The sequence below is a fragment of the Chanodichthys erythropterus genome, chromosome 7, assembly GCF_024489055.1.
Source record: "Chanodichthys erythropterus isolate Z2021 chromosome 7, ASM2448905v1, whole genome shotgun sequence".
Classification (NCBI taxonomy): domain Eukaryota; kingdom Metazoa; phylum Chordata; class Actinopteri; order Cypriniformes; family Xenocyprididae; genus Chanodichthys; species Chanodichthys erythropterus.
Window position 1 is genome coordinate 41603279 of NC_090227.1, and position 21995 is coordinate 41625273.

General features: G+C 38.0%; 1 protein-coding gene across 4 annotated transcripts in view; it reads right to left on the reverse strand.

The window, feature by feature from the left end:
- The window catches only part of kcnab1a (potassium voltage-gated channel subfamily A regulatory beta subunit 1a), a 117493-nt gene that overhangs the window by 6189 nt on the left and 89309 nt on the right, over positions 1-21995 (reverse strand). For 3 of the 4 annotated variants that reach the window (XR_010895453.1, XM_067389446.1, XM_067389448.1), the window contains exons 3-8: positions 15855-15892; positions 13824-13903; positions 13697-13741; positions 8370-8414; positions 7879-7922; positions 4384-4470 (exon numbers count right to left, since the gene is read on the reverse strand). Coding sequence is in view for 3 of the 4 variants with exons in the window: in XM_067389446.1 (XP_067245547.1) it covers positions 4384-4470; positions 7879-7922; positions 8370-8414; positions 13697-13741; positions 13824-13903; positions 15855-15892 (339 nt within the window). In the remaining variant the exon portion in view is untranslated. Of the gene's footprint in view, positions 1-4383; positions 4471-7878; positions 7923-8369; positions 8415-13696; positions 13742-13823; positions 13904-15233; positions 15387-15854; positions 15893-21995 lie in introns of those variants that run through there. The other variant, XM_067389447.1, reaches the window with a different exon arrangement.

Sequence of the window (21995 nt, forward strand, 5' to 3'; positions counted from 1 at the left end):
CTCCCATCCGGGTCACGGCACCAAAGTAACTCCTCAGGTTCTACTTTGAACGGGATTCAAACTTATGTTTCCGTCATGGAAGGCAGGTGCTATAACAAGGACACAGCAACTTCCATATGTATGGCTTTTCAAACTTTAGTGTCAGTTGCTAGTGCCCCTCCGGTTCTACTTCGAGTGGGATCTGAAGTGGCAATTTCCGGCATGGGAGGTGGTTGCACTAACAAGGACACTAAAGACCGCAGCCTCTAGCTTCAGTCACTAGTGCGTCCCTTGAGGCCAGGAGAGTAGGTTTTACCAGCACAGCTCTTTATTAACTGGCCTCCGTTACACTTGCACATTTCACATCACAGTTTCAAAATGAAATGCCCAGTGAGTGGTATAACCACTAATGAACCTGAATCTGCCAATATTTTATGAGGGGGGATGGGGGGAGGTAACCCCCCAGTATTCAAATCCATCAGTTACAACCCCCCCAATATTTCAACATGAAAATCACAGTAGATCTATACTAACATATGTATAATTCATTTATTTTGTAACAATAATTTTGTTTCTAATCGAATATAAGTTTGTCATAATAAATTAGTCAAAAAAGTACCCCCCTTCCATTGAACCGATTGGTAACGCCCAACCAATGCGCGTCGCACTTTCACCAACACAACGCGAGTGGAGCTCTAATGTTTGAATGGAGAGCAGGGGTAGCACCAAAAAATGAAGAGAACTGTTGCCCAGCCGACTATATTAAACTTCTGTTCAAAGAGGGACATTAAAAAGAATAAAACATGTACTGAGAAGGAGGTATGAAAACATTGTAATAGCTAGGTACAATCCACATATATTTTAGCTAGCTAATCCATTGCAATTTAGCCATAACTATCAGTGTAACTGTAACCAGTTACCAACACAGCCGTCTGTTTTGTTACTTCATTTTTCAATAGCGTCTTATCAATGACAAAAGTATTCACATTGGTGTTTGTTTTCCTCCTTAATTAATCTGACTTGTGAACGAATTGGCTTGAATGAATGATTTAAGTAGTTCACTCATTAAAACGTTGAATCGCTGCCACCTACTGGCGATTTCAATATTTAAACATTTAGACATAAATATTTAGAATCACTCCGTTATGTTAGAATTTGATGAATTGTTATAGATAAATTCCATAAAGTTATGATAGATAGATAGATAGATAGATAGATAGATAGATAGATAGATAGATAGATAGATAGATAGATAGATAGATAGATAGATAGATAGATAGATAGATAGATAGATAGATAGATAGATAGATAGATAGATAGATAGATAGATAGATAAAAAATAAATACATTTGTTTTATCTAATTAAAAAAAATAATAACAGGCAGCATACCAACACTCAACCCCCCCAATGTTGAAACCAAATCTACACTCTTGGTTGTATGTATTGTAATAATTTTCTATCATTTGAAAATAATATACTACCCGCACTAAACCTAACAAAAGAAAATGTGAGATAAAAACACACTTGCTGAAGCATCCATCCAAGTGCATTGTTGTACCAAGCAAGTTTACTATGTCAGAAAAGCCATACATATGGAGCTGGTTATGTGATGCAAACATCAAAATGAATTAGTTCACAAATCATCCACTATGGTAAAATTGTTTTGAGGGCATAACACTGCATAAAAATAAGTTATGAATGGATAACCTCCCCTTGTAATCATAATTTGTGGGTTTTGTTGCCTCTAGTGTTAATTTCATTCAACAACCATAAGACATGTTTTTTGATGTGTCATGTCTTCAGTTTCTTTATTAGAGCAGTTTGTCAGATCAAACAAAAATGTACAATGCATATAAAAACATTTATACATTTGCAGCTAAGCTAGCAGGCTAATGGGCAAGCATTGTAAGCTAGTACATGAAGAGGTTTGTTCACAAAACATAAATAACTACAATGTTTAATTTCAAGATCTACAGATTCTTCAATTCTATTATATATAATAAAATATTTCAGTTGTCAGTTATCATAAAGTGATTTTGTAGGATTTCTAATCAGGCACTGAATAGAGCACTTATTAAAAGTCCTTTCAGTCAATGGAATCAATTTGGGGTCCTAGACAGCCTCAACTATATTAGTAAGGTAATGACATTTATCATAAATGAACTGTGATTTTGTAACAAATAAACTTTATTGTGCTAGAGGATGATGTAAAAACAGTAAAGGGAAGTAAAATCAACATCACTCAAGGGTAGCAGACCGGCAGGCTGTGTTTGAGTCTATGAGTGAGAGCTGAAAAGCCTGTTAAAGTAGAGAAGTCTGGAACAAATGGCTGAGTCAGGGTGACCTTGGCATCTGGTGCAGAGCTTTGAAATATTACTAAGCCCTAAACGCTACACAGCAGAACAGCTCTAAGCAGTACAAACATTACCAGAAGGGCATACTGATCTCCCCCCACATCCCCCAACAAGAAAATATTGATTAGAAGATATAAACATTTTTCTACCTCTTTGCAAAATAGCTTAACTTAGCTCACTTACTTTTAGTTTGCTTTTCCTCTGCAGTTTAGTACCGCTTCAAATTGGGTGGGATTATAGACTGATTGTTATAGTTGCACCACCTCTACCTCCACGGCTACCAACAAGTCTGCACCTCGTCTTCTGACCACGATACAGCCATTTCTTTTTTCAAGTTGCGTGTGATGGTCGTTTAAAGCAAGTTGTTTAAAAAAAGTTGCGCAAACAAATGATACTGCGGTGGCTGTTACTGACTATTTAAATCTAGCAGGTTTGGTGTCTTGTGTTTTAAATCCAATGACACTGGTAGTGACGATTCTCTCTGACCAATCAGTGATTTACAGTTTACACGTCACATTTAGTATCGGTACGGCATGCTTGGAACCTCCACCGAGGTGTTGCTATTTAAGAGAACCGTACCGTTCCATACCTAGCCGTCCCATGCAGTGGAAAAGTGCCAAAAAGTGAGCTGCACTGAGCCGTACCGAACCATACCATGCAGTAGAAAAGCACAGATAGATTTTGTGATTTCTAAGGACACATTTCAGTGATATCTGCCAGAGAGCAGAGACATTTTATGCAAAGGGCTAAAAAAAAAGGCTTACAGCTTGTCTAGTATTTTAGCATGCTTTATACTAATTAGCATCACCCTGAGAGATTATAAATTGGCTTGCATCCCTCCATGATTGTCTCTATGGCCTGAAACTTTCTGAAATTCAGAAGACAGCATTCTCACTGCAGTTATATGCGCTGTGCTTTAGCACTGCCACTAGGGGTGCTGTAGGCAGGTTAGTTTCTTCTAATTTTTCAATCAGTTTTCTCTTTAGTTAGTAAAAATGATTAATCTGATAAAAAGAATGCACATGAAGTATGCATTTGCAATGCATTCGCATCTGTTTCTAGCCTTACTCTTTGTTATTAATCAGAAGAAAAACTACTTTGAAGCCGATCACTCTCCTTCAGTCTTTAATGTTCTCCTTCTTCGTCTACTACTATCTGTTCTTCTCTCTTCTCTTCTCTGCATGTGTTCAAACACATGTCTGGAGATAATAGGATGGATACACAAAAGAGAGAATCAGCTGGTAGTGAAGGTCAAAGAGTCTGGAACAACTAACTTCTCTTCAATTTAGCTCTTTTGAGAACAAAATACTCCGTTTTAAAAACAGCATTGCCAGCAGATACTCATTTTAATGAATCTATCCTCACATGTTCTTCAGATCTCTCTTGGTGCGGTTGTTTCTCTCGGTACGCTTCATATTTTGTAACTGGTTTATTCTGTTCAAGAGACTTTGCTATTCTGTGGTTTTTACCAAAAGCACATTATTACACAGTAGATTCAATTTTCAGGCTGACTGCACTTGAAGCTTTGGGCAGCTCAGAGTTTTAACAGCAGTTTGGAAGCTTGCTGGTTGCATTGTGTACATCAGGTACAAGTAATAAGTCTGGTTATTCAGAATGGCACCCTGAGGAATGCACTTAATCGTAACCCTGTTTTCATAAGTACATCTTTCAGAGCACTTAGACCTCAGATGGATGTGCCTGCAGGACACCAACACTTTTAGTCTGACAATCTCATTCTTTTGTACATCTCTGGCTTTTGATGCAGTATTGTCATTCGCAGCACTTTTCTAAAGAGTATCGCAAAGTGCTTTGGTGAAGGTCAAAAACAGTTTTATGAATTACCAAACCTACCAAAGTCTACTAAAGTCTTCGAGATGTACCCCAAACAAGTAAATAAATGCAATGATTTTCATGCACTGCCATTCAAAAGTTTGGGGTCAAGTTTTAAATTAATACTCGCTCCGTTCCCACGGCTCTCGGCCCCGCCCTGCTTGCCACACTTACCAACCCCAAACTTGTGAACGGTAGTGTATATTTGGCCAAACTCACCCTCCATCGGTGTGTTGCTGTCGGGCCGGTTGGCGAAGACCACGTCTACATATTCCAGCTGCATTCTCTGCAAGGAGCCCTTGAGACCTGAAAGAGGAGACGGTTATTGTGAGCGTGTTTGAGCATATGTTTGACTTCCTTTTCAAAAAGTCTGGCAGTGTTTACCTAACAATAGTGTGATTAGCTGTACATGGGAAACTGCTAATTGAAAAGTTGCATGCTATGACAGATGACATTTTTCTGACGACTCTTATTTAAGCCCTCATAACATCAGGACAAACTTGGCCAACTTAAATCAAGCTCCACAGACGAGGGACCCTCAGCTGCGTGACTCTGGTGGACTCTGCAGTAATCAAGCTCTTTCTGTGCAGGGCCCCAGGGCTCATTCACTCTTTGTGTCTCTGTTTTTAATGCGGCAGAGTGCTGGATCGATCGTCAAGCGTAATGAAGAGAGTTTGGAACTGGATTCCCTCCTGTGCCCATCTCTAGAGGCTCAATCTGACAGGGTCAGCATCATGAGGTCAGATCAAGCTTTACTGTCAAGAAATGATGGTGTTTGTCAGCAGTGTGAGACACAGTGAGAGATATGCGATTGATCAATAGTGGAAAGTAGCACAACCAGAGCTGTCTTTCCATCCAAAGTTGTGAATTTAACTTGTGCGCAAAATTGGAATATCGCATAAAACATCTGTGAATAAAGTAGCGTTTCCATCCCATATATTCAAGAGAACAGAATTGTCACTTCCTAGGAAATTGGCGCAAAATATCTGTAATAAAAATGGAAGTTGCTCTTTTTTCCTCCATCATAAATTAGTTTTTCTCAGAGCAAGCAGATGAAAAATAATAAACGCTGTTGTTATCTTGCATTCTGATGCTGGTGTTTGGGAAAACAATCGTGTGAGACGCTTCTGGGAGGGAATTAAACCAAATCATTCTGATGACCGACTTTGGCTCAGGCAATTCAGAATGATTAAACCAATATCTGAGATGCTCTGCGATTGGCTCGCTGGTTAGTCCAGTTATACATCCTCCGTTGAGTTTTTTGTTGTGCATCAAGGGATTTATTTGGTAAATACGTTTCCATCTTTGTTTATGCGTACCTTTTTAAAAAAGTTATGCAAATTTTTAGAATTTATGTGCATCTTGGTGTTTCCATTCCATTTTAATCATTATCATTATCATATTTTAAATATTTTTCAAATGTAATTTTTTGTATGTTTTACTTAACATCAAAAATCAAAGAAGAGTTTTTAAGTTGTTGTATGCATGAATTACATTTATAGTGTATTTTTTAAATAACTTAAACCAGACTGTCATATTGTAATATAAGTTGACATGGTCAAGGGGAAGGGCTGTCATTTAATTTCACAGGACCACACTTATAATATCTGTGTATTTACACAATATTTCACAATATCTGTGTTTACTGAGAGACAGACTGTGTGTCTGAACCTATGTGCCAAAATTGTATATCAGCCCACATTTATGTGTGTGTGTGTGGTTCAGGTAAAACCAACATTATGGGGACAAAATGTCCCCAAAAAGATGGCAATATCCGAAATCCTTGTCCTTGTGGGAAAATCTTTTGGTCCACATGAGGAAAATACCAAATAAATCATACTAAAAAATGCAGAAAGTTTTCTGAAATTAGGTTTAGGAGATAGAATATACAGTTTGCGCAGTATAAAAATTATTATATCTATGGAACGTCTCCTTAAAACATGAAAGCATGTGTGTGTGTGTGTGTGTGTGTGTGTGTTTGTTTATATTACATTGTGGGGACCAAATGTCCCCATGATGTAATATAAACCTGAGTTCACCAGGCACCGGTCCCCACAATGTAAATTAATTAATAAAAATACTAAATGATGTTTTTGTGAGAAAATAAAGGTGTGCACAGGTTCCTGTGATGGTTAGGTTTAGGGTAGGGGGATAGAAAGTACGGTTTGTACAGTATAAAATGCATTGCGGCCTATGGAAAGTCCCCACAATTCACAAAAACAAACGTGTGTGTGTGTGTGTGTGTGTGTGTGTGTGTGTGTGTGTGTGTGTGTGTGTGTGTGTGTGTGTGTGTGTGTGTGTGTGTGTGTGTGCTTTTGTTTATATTACATTGTGGGGACCAAATGTCCCCATGATGTAATATAAACCTGAGTTCACCTACATCGTGGGGACCAGCCAGCGGTCCCCACAATGTAAATGGGTTTATAAATCATATAGAATGAGTTTTTGTGAAAAAGTAAAAGTTTGCACAGTTTCCTGTGAGGGTTAGGTTTAGGGGTAGGGGCAGGGTAGGGGGATAGAATGTACAGTTTGTTCAGTGTAAAATGCATTGAAGTCTATGGAAAGTCCCCACAATTCACAAAAACAAACATGTGTGTGTGTGTGTGTGTGTGTGTGTGTGTGTGTGTGTGTGTGCACTCTTTGCAGCCTGACCAGACCAATAACTGTACAAATTAAAGTGATGTAAATATAATATGGCCGGTGTGTTCACAGACATGCTCCAAATGCTGGGCGCTGCAGGTGGGTTAGAGCAGTGTGCATCCTGAGTTCTATGTTTGTAAAATAGGTGTCTGGCCCCAAACTTGCTGGCATGGAAGAAAAATAAGAGCCAGTGCAGAACAGCACACACAACCAATCATTCATCGTCCATGTAACCCTGAATATCTAGGCCAGGGTGTGTATTATTTCCGTACTCTCACACCAAAGGTAATTTTGAACCTACTGATAACATCTACAGTATGAACTCATTTTTCAGGGCAGTAGTTAATACTGTAACATTAAAAGAATAGTTCACCCACAAATGAAAATGATGTCAGTATTTCCTAGATTTTAATTTTTTGGTGCATGACTTTAAATGGGACCTATAATGCCCCTTTTACAAGACAAAATATAAATTCCTGGTGTCCCCAGAATGTGTCTGTGAGGTTTCATCTCAAAATCCCCCACAGATAATTTATTATCGCTTGTCAAATTTGCCTGTATTTGGGTTCTGAGCATAAACACGCCATTTTTGTGTGTGTCCCTTTAAATGCAAATGAGCTGCTGCTCCCGCCCCCTTTCCAGAAGAGGGCGGAGCTTTAACAGCTCAACAACAACAAAGCTGGAGAATCTCACGCAGCCAAAATGAGGATTGTCAGTAACGGTGTTCAGCCTTACATTGTTCAAACCGGAGTCGACACTGATGGAGAGACTCAGGAAGAAGTTACAACTTTTAGAATGAAACTGGATAAATTCAAGGTATTTAATATTTATGTCAAAATTAAATTCTTGGCTTGATTCTGTGCAAAGTGTGTTCAGCATTTGGCACTCATATGCGTTTCTGGCTACGTACTTGCTCTTTAGTCCTGCTATCTGTTAGTTCTGCCTGCCAGAGTGAGTCACACTAACACTAAATCCACTCAATCAATGCCCAGCGAGGAGCCAAACACACACACACACACACACACACAAAAGCTGTGATCACAGAGTGAGAAAGTTTAGAAAGAGAATGTTCACCTTCAATAATGTGTTTCCTAGAAAGGCCTCGTTCAGTCTCGGCTCTGCGGCAAAAAAGGAGACACACAGAGACAGACATACATCAAAATTTCAGACAGAGCTAAGTTAAGTCTAAATACATGAGACCAGACTGGCCCTTTTGCAAATGTTCACTTTTCAACTTCAAATAAAACCCTGACATATTTAAATGCTGATTATTATTCATGAGAGAGGATTTGTGGGGAAATGGGACAGGCCTTTTCTTTAGTCTTATCGAGCTCCGCAGCTGCTTTTACTCCCAGAATACTTACTCATGGAGAAAACGCTGGGTCAGCGCTTGCCCTGAACTGAGCTCTATAATTGCATTTATGAAATGTGGGAATCCACGGATGTCAGCGTTAAGTGCGCTGCCCTTTAGAATGTGCAACAGCGTGAGAGTTATGAAGTAAAAGTTCTCATGACAGGAAGTGACATACTGTACATGCGCAATGAGAGAATGACAGATTACTCACTTTCCACCCCAGTAGAGCTTTGTGGTAATAACCAGACTGGATCGCCTTAAGAAAAGGAGGGAGGAGAGAGAGGGAAAAGTGAGTTAAAATGTGCACACACTGTAAATGTTCCAAAATAACTTTCACTCAAGGGAAAAGTTTAAACAGTTAAACAAAGATTAAACAATAAAAGCATTTGTGAGTAAGTTTAATTATGCAGGTATAAGCAAATTATGCCAGGTTTTTGTGAAGTCACTCTCCAGGAACACTGCCATTCAGAAGTTAGGTCAGATTTTTTTCCCCTACAGAAATGAATACCAGAGGTGTAAAGTATTTGAGTAAATGTAATTAGTTACTGTACTTAAGTATCTTTTTGGCTAGTTGTACTGAGTATCAAAGATATTGGCAACTTTTACTCTCTACTTGACTCAATTTTTAGCAAGCAAATGTACTTTTTACTCCACTACATTTGTGATGAGTAATGCAATTACAGATTACATTTTTCATGACACCTAACTTTTTCTGCAGCAGTTTTTCTTTCTGATATAAAGAAGCGATATTGCCATCTAAGTGCATTGAAGGTGTTATATCTTGTGCGTTTTGTCTTTACTCACCCAAACTTGTCAACAATAATACTTTACGTGAATGTGAGTCCATTAGCAGGTAGTTGCTGATCGCATGTGTTTGATTTATTAGATGAGGAAATGACTGCAGCTGGTGATGAGGCACAAACCAGCACATATAGACTTTGACTATTTAATTTTACTTATTTATCCGCTATCTTGACAAGACCTTTTTGATGTATATTGGTTTACGTATGGCCTTTATGTGCACTTGAGCTCAACTGAAACTTTAGAGTTTGTAGATGTTTAAAATGTTGTTGTGTCGACCTTGATTTATTTCAACATTGAAGTGTTCAGTTTTATTTTGATTTTAGAAAATAAACTTGATTTCTCATCTTACAAATCAACTGTTTCTTATTTTCACCGGCGTGTCTCTCAGGTGTTGAGGACTAGTGCATCTCTGAGCCTACATTCAGTATGAGTAAAATACTTAAGTACTGTTAAAATCAGATACTTTAAGACTTTGACTCAAGTCGTATTGGAATTGGTTACTTGTAACTTGTAATGGAGTCATTTTCAATGTAAGGTATCAGTACTTTTACTCAAGTATGTTTGTCGGGTACTCTTTACACCTCTGATGAATACTTATATTAAGCAAGGCGAGATTAAATTGATCAAAAGTGACAGTAAAGACATTTAAAATATTACAAAAACTGAACAAAATATGTATCATGGTTTCCACAAAAATAAAAATTAAAAGTTGCTCTGGCTAATTATTTTTGAATGAGACTGAGAAGATCTGATTCAAGCATTTACATGCTTATTTTTTTCCTATTGATTGAGTGTTTATATGAAGCCTTTTCAATCTGATTATTTGGGTGCATGTAAATGTAGCTATTGATAATAATGAGAAAGGGTTCCTGAGCACCAGCATATTAGAATGATTTCTGAATGCTAAAATGACACTGAAGACTGGAATAATGATGCTGAAAATTCAGATTTGCATCACAAAAATAAATAACATTTTAAAATATAATCAAATAGAAAACAGTTATTTTAAATGGTAAAAATGTTACAGTTTTTACTGTATTATTGATCAAATAAATGCAGCAGAAGAGACAAAAACATTAAACAATCTTACAAACCCCAAACTTTTGAACGGCAGTGTGTAGTTATGCAAATGTTGAAAAGATTAAATTCACAAGCAAATGCACAATGGCAAGGCCAATTGCAGCCTGACTGACATGTTTATCACAATATTGACATTATCATCTAGATCTGTTTGCAAAAATCAGACTGCTATGATTTCAGTCAGACTAATGTTTAGTTTACATTTTAAAAAGGCAAATTATGGTTTTATAGTCTGACTATAATTGTCTCTGTTCACTCATTCATTAGTCTCATGAGTTCAGTTGAGACAGAACTGCAGAGATAGTGATGCCATTTCTCAGTGATGATGATACATGTGTAACCTTCGCCTGTAGTCATTTTGGCAATAATCTGCAGGTCTCTCCGAGTCATTCTGCATTGTAAATAGTGTAAATGAGCTTTCACTAGTGAACTCTCGCTGTGTCCTACATTCTCAGCTCACACAAACTGAGAGCTGCCCTCTAAATTGTGGCCTTACAAAATAATTAAGCTGTGAAATTTAACACAGATATTAGGCCAGACGTTGTATTATAAGTGAATTCAGTGACTTTGCATTTCACGCCCAATTGTCACACTGTGTAGCAAACAAACAGCTGGTGTAAAAACACATGAACTTCACACCATCATTTCTATGGAAGATTAAAGGAAAGAGAATGAAAGAAAAGGAGGGGAATGGGGAAGGAATTAGAATATGGGAGAGAGGAAGATCCAGGCAGGAAAGTAAACTGATGAAAGACAGAAGAGAGGGCAACTGGTTTCACTCTGTTCATTAAAACTGTGGATCCCAGAGGTCACTTCATCTTTATTGTACATCCATTAAACATTTACAGACACGATCAATCCGGATGTGTTCGTGAATTTTGATCATTTTAGGGTTCATGGATTTTCAGATACTGCTGATGCTGTGCATGTATGTTCACTGCGGTGGGATGAGGACATTTATTAGCATAACAGCATGGCATGTAATACAGATCTTGGATCTGTGAAGATTCTGAAGCTTATAAAAGGGGCCAGATTAAATTAGTTTTGGGACAGAGTGGATCTGAACACTACAAATCAGTCTGATGAGATATGTATCAGAGAGAGAGAGAGAGATCTTGGGAATAACATTTTAATACACTGTTAAAAATAAATGTAATTTTACAAGTAATGGTCTGTATTTTCTCGTTTTGTCATTATACAATGAAATGCCTGTTGTTTTACAGACATTCCACTATTACATTTACATAGAATTGCTTGTATTTTGGTATTACATCAAATGACTGTTTTTTAAAAAGACTTTTTCTGTATTTTAACAGAATAATGTGTAATTTTACATTAAGTGCTTATTAATGTTTTACAGATTTTGTTTCTGTAGAAAATGGAAAAAAGGAAACAAATAAATTTGCAACAAATAAATTTACAGTCATTCAGCATGTTTTCTTACCATTTAAGATAATGTGTTGGTTAAAGTGAGTTTTTTTTTTATGGTTAAATAATAATATTTGTACATACAATGTAAAAAATTATCGTGATTTTAATGGTGGAAGACTGTAAAACTGCTATGGTAAAAAACTGTTAATTTGTTAGCAGAAAGTTTCCGTACTATATACAATAAATAACTGTACTCGATTACATTTAAAGAAATTGTAATGCAAAACTGAATTAAAAAATGCTAAATAACTTTTAAGTACAAAATAACTGCTGTTCAAAATTTTGGGGTCAGTAAGATTTTTATATATTTTTGAAAGAAGTCTCTTCTGCTCACAAAGGCTTAAAGGTCCCGTTCTTCGTGATCCCATGTTTCAAACTTTAGTTAGTGTGTAATGTTGTTATTAGAGTATAAATAAAATCTGTAAAATTTTAAAGCTCAAAGTTCAATGCCAAGCGAGATATTTTATTTAACAGAAGTCGCCTACATCGAACGGCCAGTTTGGACTACATCCCTCTACTTCCTTCTTTAATGACATCACTAAAACAGTTTTTTGACTAACCTCCGCCCACAGGAATACACAAAAAATGGGGGCGTGGTCTTGTTGCGCTCCCACGGAGAAGAGCAAGAGTTGCGTTTGTAGAGTGTGTTTGTCGCCATGTCATCGAAACGCTGTTATTTTCATCCCGCAGTCCAATCACCTTTGTTTGGCCTTCCCAGGGACGCTGTACTTAGAGATCAATGGTTACAATTTATGTTTAACTCGGTTCCCGAAAATTATAATTGTGTTATCCTTACTGCAATAGTTAATGTTGGACTGCAGTACACATAATGGCCACAAGAGGGGACTATGTTTATGTATATGGCTGTTTTCCGTATGAGGTACTCTTCTGAGTGAGTGCTAACGTTGTACATTTTCTGTCGCTGCTTGTGGAGATTAAAGAGTTCAGTCTCTCGTGAATTATTGTCTTTTGTGTTCATTCGGCACAACACCACAATAATCCACATGTAAAACTATGTGCAGCACACGTTATGGTAAGAGGCGTGACCTTTCCGGGCAAAGAGCGCTAATCTGCTGTCGAATCACAACACAGGAACCGCTGGCACAATCAGAACTCGTTACGTATTTCTGAAGGAGGGACTTCATAGAACAAGGAAGTCATCAGCCCGTTTTTATGACAGTGGAAACAGCGGTATACAGATAAGTAAATTATGTGAAAAATACTGTGTTTTTTTACACGCAAAACATGAACACATGTTATATTGTACACTATAAACACAATCAAAGCTTCAAAAAAACCATGAAAAACGGGACCTTTAATTTATCAAAAATAATTTATCAAACATTTTCTATTTAAATTTAAGGGGATGTGTTTTTTTCAGAATTATTTAAAAGTAAGTAAAAAAATCAAATGAACAGCATTTATTTGAAATTGAAATCCTTTGTAATATTGTAAAAGTCTTTACTGTCACTTTTGATCAATTTAATGTCATTGCTGAAATTATTAATCTCATTGGAAAGGTCACGCGTGATGAAAGCGGCAGTACTGCAGTAGGGCGAAAGATGAGCATTTGTGGTTAAAAAGCGTATAAAATTTTATTTTTTTTTAAAATGACCAATAGTTTTACTAGATAAGACTCTTATTCCTCGTCTGGGATCATGTAGAGCTCTTTGAAGCTGCACTGAAACTGACATTTGGACCTTCAACCCGTTGAACTCCAGTGAAGTCCACTATACGGAGAATGTTTTCCTCAAAAACCTTCATTTATTTTCGATTGAAGAAAGAAAGAGATGAACATCTTGGATGACATGAGGGTGAGTAAATTATCAGGAAATCTAAATTCTGAAGTGAACTAATCCTTTAAATACACAGCCAATATGGAAAGTGCAGCAAATAATGAATCTCACTTAAAGTGACAAATCAGTAATTTTTCAAAGTCAGCAAAAGCACTGTCATGGTGATCATAGTGGGTTGTCATCTGATGCCATGGCAACAACCCTCACCTAGATGCTCTCGTCTGCTGGCATTAAGTGAAACTGAGCAGCATCCTAGAGATCATAGTCCCCATCAAAAGTATGTGTGAGTAATGAGACGTAACCAATGCCAGATCCAGCAGGAACACAACAACAACAAAGCTCCAGTTCCACTTGTTTTTTCGTTTGTACCTTTATCTTGTATTACAGCTACACAGATGTGCTTGACATACATACAAATCAACCGTACCTCCAGCCCTTCTTTTTGATGATGTTTCCCAGTATGACTTCAGCTCTGTAACAGACAGAGATGTTAATAAAGACTCATGGAGTAAAGTGAATTATGGGTAATGTTGTTGATGCCGAGTCATACTCACTTTCCGGCAGCATACACCTCTGCGGTGTCAAAAAGGTTCACCCCACTCTCATACGCTATAGTCATCAGCTGCTCCGCCACCTGGAAGTCACACACACACACACACATTGAATTAGAGATATAAGCGTCAACCTGTCTGAACCATCACTGTAAGTGTATAAGGATTTTATTGCCAGAGACAAAAAAAAAAAAAAAGAAACTGACATGTCCTTTTCAAAACTTTTGGACATTTTGAGTCGTTTAAGTGTGACTAGACAATTCAGCAGGTTCTTGTGTGTTTTTGGTAAGTCTCACAGTGGCTGCAGGAGCATGTCAGTCTCATTCATTCATTCATTCAGTGAATACAAGTGAATCTGCAGCAAAATCTGAAGGGTGAGAGTATGTTTGCAGGTGATTAAGTTTGTATGAATATGTGCATAAGTATGGGTGTATATGGGGGCTTATTTGATTGTTCTCCTGCCTTCTCATGCTCTCCCTCAGGCCTAAATCACATAAATGAATCAGCATAAAAATGAAACAAAGCAGACCACTGGATAAGGCAATGAAAGCACAGAAGATAGGAGAGTATGAGGTTTTAAATATTCACCTCAATCATCAGTGCACGTGTTAATATAACATTTGAGAGCACCAATGTAAATAGATTTGGCTTGCATGGCTAATAATATGCTAAAACTATTCTGAGAGTTGTCATAATTAAAGGGGACATATCATGAAAATCTGACTTCTTCTGTGTTTAAGTTCTATAATGGGGTCCCCGGTGCATCTACCACCCAGAAAACATGAAAAAGTACAACCCAGTAACTTTGTTTTGGCAAGATTTTCTCTGCATGCATGTGAAAAAACAAGACGCTTCCCCTAGTGATATTACCACCCCTTAATCTGCACATTTCCACCCACTGCACCGCCATTTTGTTTTTGCAAGCGAGGCAAAGCTGCAGATGAAGAAAATGTATTTTTAAGTAATGCAATGTGTTTCTCCGGTTCAGGCAGCTCCACTTTCCATGTGTTTCCCTTAGCCTCCATACACTCTATTACTTTATGCTGGCACAAACAAAGTTATGTTTGACAGAAATGTATTACTTGTGACTCGCCCACAAAACAGCTTAGACTACTAATGTGATGTCATTTTATAAAAGACTGCTTCACAGCACTTTCTAGACTTTCAAACTTTATATTCAAACTCCTGCCACAACAATGTAATGTTTTGAATTATCTGTGGCATTCCTTATTTTCAGTTTTGAGATAATCAAATTAAGCTAACTATATTAATCTGTACAAGAGGAACTGAAAGAGGAGCCACTTTCACACTCTGTATCCGCACATTTCATACAACGTCAACTCTAGTTCATCTCTTAACACTTCCTTTAATCCTCCTGCGACTACTTCCACACACTCCGAGACTGTTACTCACACAAAGTGCTACCATAAAGTCCTGATTCAGACGTTGCCCTCTGACACCCCGATGCCTCAGAGAAAGCAAATCCCTTAGGACGGCAGAGAAACAAACTACCCTGTCACTCTACGCTGGGAGTCCAGTCAGATCGACTCAGCTGACAGGACGCTGAGTCATTCCACTGCCAAAGGGGAGGCGAAAACTGTGTGTGTGAGCTTGTTTAGGACGGGGTGACGATTCCAACATTTCATGCTTTATCTCTTGACAACCAGCACAGAAAGGAAGGGGCTGTTTGACCGCAGAGACTGAGGACATTTTAACCCTTCCATTGAGGCTGAAGGATGTTTTATATAAACTTGCATGCCCTCAGAAACAAATTATCATCCTCACTTGTCCTCTAGGTTGACGCGAATGTCCCTTCCATCACATCTGCGTCTGTGTGCTTGTATGTTTTACACAACTTCTAGAACAAAATGTCAGGGTTTTTTGCATCATGTGTGCTCACAAACAGTATTTGCCATCTGCAGGCTTTTCTTGTCACTCTTGCTGTTATTTTCACTATGCTCTGATTGTAATAGTTTCATACTTTCATTGCTTCAGGTAAATGTCAGTAAAGAAAATAGAACAATTCTCACTTACTTCATCTGAAATCTGCCCTCCAAATGTCACCCAAGTGCCTGTAAAGGAAAAGGAAAAAAAATGTTGAGGACAAATTGTGATATTTCTAGCAAAAGCACTTCATTCTCATTTAATGACTGTTTGATTATTACATGGAGGGCAAAAAGGTCCGGGGGAACAGAGAAAACCTGCTCATCTGTGTTTTCTGTAATGGTAGGTAGGTACTTTATTGATCCCACATGGGAAATTGTCAGAATTGTCCTTCACAATATTCTACTAACTATGCAATTAAGCAGCCCATTTTTTTTCGACCGTTAAGATTTTCATGTGCAGTGCTGCTGAACCAAAACAAATTATTGGTTGCCATGTGTGAAGGAAATAATGCTGCAAATAACCACACAGTTGTGTGATATTTAGCTCAAACAAAGGGCAATTTTGGCATTAATAGAAATTATGGCATGACACAAGACACTGTCAATTTCACAGCTATTACATGCTAAAAATATAAAACTTAAGTTAAATTATTATTAAATATTAATAAATGTCTACATCTCCATCTTAAATTCAAATAAATTCAATTCATTTTTATGTAGTAAGCAAATTGGTGATGCTTAGACCACTGTCAACTATTAATAAAAGACCATAGCAATACAACAGAGCTTGTGAAAAACATACATATTTCAGAGTTCACACTAGTGTGTTTGCTCTTAATGCTAAGATCTTGCTCCTCTTGATTTCCCAGGTGCTAAAAGTAAGTGACCCTAATACAGTTAAAGTGGTTTCGATAATGGATGAATGGATAAAGGTCACATGCATAGTAACATTCTCAGTTCCTGTGATGCGGCATCTACCTGTAACCGATTGGGTGTGCTAATAAGGACGCTAAAGACAACAGCTTCTAGCATTAGTTGCTAGTGCCCATCTTGTGGCCAGGGGAGTGAGGTCTACCTGCACAGCTCTTTTCTAGCTGGCCTCCGGTACACTCACTCCCATCCGGGTCACGGCACCAATGTAATCCCTCCAGCTCAAGAGGAATTCGAGCTGGTGTCTGTATCATGGGAGGCGTGTGCGCTAACAAGGAACGCTAAAGGCCGTAGCCTCTAGCATCAGTTGCTAGAGCACCCCTTGAGGCCAGAGGTGTGAGGTTTACCTGCACAGCTGTTTACTAGCTGGCCTCTGGTTCACTCATTCCCATCCGGGTCACGGCACCAATGTATCCGCTTCAATTCTATTCACGAGTGGAATTTGAACGGCTTTTCCAGCACAAGAGGCAGGTGTGCTAATAAGGACGCTAAAGACAACAGCTTCTAACGTTAGTTGCTAGTGCGCCTCTTATGGCCAGGGGAGTAAGGTTTACCTGAACAGCTCTTTACTAGCTGACCTCTGGTACACTCACTCCCATTTGGGTCACGGCACCAATGTAATCCCTCCAGTTCTACTCGCATTGCTCCGAGCGGGATTCGAACCGACATCTCTGGCATGGGAGGTGGCTGCGCTAACAAAGATGCTAAAGACCATAGCCTCTAGCATCAGTCTCTAGAGCACCCCTTGAGGCCAGAGGTATGAGGTTTACCTGCACAGCTGTTTACTAGCTGGCCTCTGGTACACTCATTCCCATCCGGGTCACGGCACCAATGAAACAGATGTCCCCAGCATGGGAGGTGTATGCGCTAACAAGAAACGCTAAAGGCCGTAACCTCTAGCATCAGTTGCTAGAGCACCCCTTGAGGCCAGAGGTGTGAGGTTTACCTGCACAGCTCTTTACTAGCTGGCCTCTGGTACACTAACTCTCATCCGGGTCACGGCACCAATGTATCCGCTTCAATTCTACTCACATCCCTTCGACTTTTCCAGCACGAGAGGCAGGTGTGCTAATAAGGACGCTAAAGACAACAGCTTCTAACGTTAGTTGCTAGTGCGCCTCTTGTGACCAGGAGAGTGAGGTTTATCTTCACAGCTCTTTACTAGCTGACCTCTGGTACACTCACTCCCATCCGGATCATGGCACCAATGTAATCCCTCCAGTTCTACTTGCATTGCTCTGAGGGGGATTCAAACTGGTGTTTCCCTCATGGGAGGTGGGCATGCTAACAAAGACACTAAAGACCATAGCATCTAGCGGTATAGTCGCTAGTGCTCCTCTTGAGGTCTACAAAACTGTATCCACTTTTACATTTAACATTTACATTTCATTAGATTGGAACATTTCAATTTATTATTTAAGATTTATATTCAAAAATCACCTCACCATCAAAATATTTACTCAATCCCAAATGTAATAAAAAGTGTGACATTTGAAAAACACACAATATCTCCTAAAGTGTGATCAGGCTAATTATGGTGTCACTCCAGCTAAATTATGGATCTGCTGTTTTTATCCACTTACTCGCTCCAGCAGTGGGAACCTGCAGCGGAGAAGCTTTACCTACATCTAACAGCTGCAGATTCCGAGAAAATACTCCAAAGAGCTGTAAATCCAGGCCAGCAGAACAGAAGTTACAAGCTCAGCCAACAGAGCTTATAAATAGCAGCTGCTGTCTGACTCAGAGATGTAATGCTGCTGTGGCCGTACAGTGGAGAAGACCCTGAATTTACGGCACATTGCTTATGTAGTACCGGGATATTGGGAAACGTTCTCCGCCTCTGAGGCTGTTACGCTATGAGTTTTAATGAGGCATGGAGATCTATTTTAGCGCAGGGAATTATCATAACTTTAATCCTGCCCACTCACTCAGTGCTGCAGTGGGGTCAAGATGTCCTATATTTAATCGCACTCTTCTACAAAATGCTGCTGACATCAGCAACCACTTTCCCATTTCTAGATATCCCAATAGGAGGATTTAAAAAAGCACAGCAGTAATATATAACATTTGTACTCCAGTGAAAACACTATGGCATTTCAAACCCATGTGACTTACTTTTTTCCATCGAACACAAAAAGAAATAACAGTTACTCATTTTAGCACAATTACAGATACAAGTATGCAGAAGCACCATAAAAGTATCATATAAGCATCATAACTGTAGTCCAAATGACTTGTTTGCTATATTATGATGACATTAGCTTTGGGTGATGAATAGATCCAAATTTAAGTCGTTTTTCATTCACTGATAATACTGCTCTCCAGCGAGCTGAACTTAAGATCTGGATCAGTCTGATTCATGAATGAATCTTTCAGACCAGTTTTGTGAACTGAATCAACTGATTCATTAAAAAGATGAAGAATGAGTCTTTTATGAACTGACATCGCTACTTCTCTCATTAACTGACCTGGATTTCTTACACAAAGCTATTGTATGACTTGGACATCAAATGGATCACTTATGGTACTCTATGGTGTTTGTTTGTTTGTTTGTTTTATTTAATTTTACATTCTGGAGGTTTCATCATGTGGGTTAATCTTTCCTTTAATTTAGTTTTTATTTTTGGTCTCTACAGTATTACAGAAGCTTGTTTCCGTCATGAAATAAAAAATAAAAAAGGTAATTGTGACTTTTTATCTGACAATTCTGACTTTTTTTCTTGCAATTGTGAGTTTATATTTCACAATTCTGACATTTTTTTCTCAGAATCCTGAGACATAAACTCGCAATTGTGTGTTATCCAAGTGTGAAGGAAAAAAGAATTGCGAGTTATAAAGTCAATTTTGTAATAAAAACTTGCAATTGCGAGTAAAAACACAATTCTGACTTTATAACTCACAATTGTGAGTTTAAATCTCGCAATTCTGAGAAAAAAGTCAGAATTGTGAGATGCAAACTCATAATTGTGAGGAAAAAGTCGCAATTACCTTTTTTATTTTTTTATTTAGTGGCGGAAACAAGCTTCCACACTACAGAAGTCTAAACTCAAAGTAAAAGTAATTTTGGTAACACTTTAGTGTTAAATAGTTGCTTATTAACATGCATATTAGTAGGATATTGGCTGTTTATTAGTACTTATAAAGCACATATTAATGCCTTATTCTGCATGACCATATTCTATATCCCTTAATCCTACCCAATACCTAAACTTAACAACTACTTTACTAATTATTAATAAGCAGTAATTAGAAGTTTATTGATGCAAAAGTCATAGTTAATAGTTAATACTGAGAATTTGACCCTAAACTAAAGTGTAAAACTAAACAGGATAAGAATTATTATGTAGCGTCTGGACCAATCAGCCACACAATTATTCATGGTATTCAATGAATTACCCATAAACTCACTCTCACTATCAAAGTTCTCTGAACTCATCCCCCTAAAACTGCAACCAACATCCCAAGTGTAGCTAGCACACAGGCACAACTAGGTGTCCTGTTACAGTTATATGGTACTTTTATGATCCATAAGAATGCTGTAGAGACTAGTGACTCATCCTTCCTGAGAAGGACAAATAAACTCTCTTAATCCTACGTATTCTCTATATAACCACTTGGGAAATGTATAAACATGTATCCAAGTTTCCCATCTCATGACTTTCCTTTTATAGGCCTTATTTTATGTATTAATTCTCTCTTTTGAACTATTTTGGTATTAATGTTCCATAGTTGCAAATGTATAGTTAACTGAGATCACATTGGCAGCATGCTTGGTATCTACGGACTCCAACTTTCATTTCCTATTTGGTAATTTATGTTACATGTTACTAACTCTGTGACACATTAGTATTATAAGAATCTAGAGGGTTCTTCTCTCAAACATCCAATCCAGTGTCTTATGCTAATATCTTGCTACAGAACAAAGACTCGTAAAACTTCCCTCCGAGGAGGCAACTCCTTATTGGCTCAGACACCTTAAGAGGGTGTGATGTCTCCACCCCTTATATTCATGGATCACAAGATAAAACCTCTCTCTTCCTGCTCTTCCTCCTCTTCTTCTCTTTTACTGATGAATGCTGACGTCAAGATGATGCTTTAAGAAGCTAGAAGCTTCTAAGGAACCCCAAGCTTGTGCCAGGCCTCGGCCTAGACCTTCCATTCACCAAAGAACCTCTGAATCCAGCCGGTTCTCTTTCGTCAAGAAAATATCAGCAAAGATTCAACAGGAGCCTCCACAAATTGCATCAGGACAGTTTTAATTCAACTTGGAGAGACATGCAAGTATCAAACTTAGTCTCATTATCGGATACATTGAGTATCCTTACCCCTTTTAAAGAAGGGCCTGTTAAAACTAAACTGATGGTTTGCTCAAGGCTGTTGATCTGCTGAATGTCCAACAATGCTGTAACTTCTTGCTTCCTGTACTCTGCTTTCTCTCTCTCTCTTGGTAAACTGTATGCATGTATGTGTGTGAATGTTAGAGTAGTTTAAGTGTTTAGTTAATAAAGTCTTGTTCATGTCACACGTAAGGTTGTCCGTGTTTTGCGCTCATGTACGGGAGTCCCTATTCATGTCGGTCCTGACTACAGGCTTTTAGTAGAATAAGATTGTTATTTCCCATAACCTGGAAATGAACATTTCTTAGTTAATAAACAATTAACACTGTGTGTTCATTGAACAACAGGTTAATTGATTGTAATATTTTTATTACATTAAGTTAATTTTATTGACTGATTAAAATATTAATAATTAATTATAACTAGTTATGATTAATTATTCATATTTATTTTGAGCTAATTTGCTACAAATGGTGGAGAATGCGGGCATGAATAAACAAAGATTATGAGCTTAAACCACTGTCAATTTAAAAGTGTGCATTTGATAATTCCAGTCAGAATATGTCAGACGATGCGCATTTTGGTCACTAATTGCTGGCTTGTTAGATGCTGATAAAGTGATGGCTTGAATTGACATCTCTACTGTAACTGAAAGAGTCTACTCTTGACACATTTTAGCATATGTTCAAATGGTATCAGTGTAAAGTTAATCTGATTTTAGCGAAGAAATCCTAATCTCAGTATTAGAGCGTAAGCCTGTGTTGACGAAGGAATCTCAGCTCAGCGGCATGTAAACTGTACCAGAATTGATTATTCTGCTTTGGTTGGAGAAATACCAATTGCAGTATTGCTTAACCTGTTTCTGATGAATGAATCTCAGTACAGTGTTATATAAATGTAGATTTGGGTAATGCTCCCCTGTTATAGTTAAGATTGATGTCATTCATCTAAACTTTGCCTGCACCTACAAGCATAGCTATCTTTTGACCAAAACTGTGTTTCACTCGCTGAAAGGAATATCA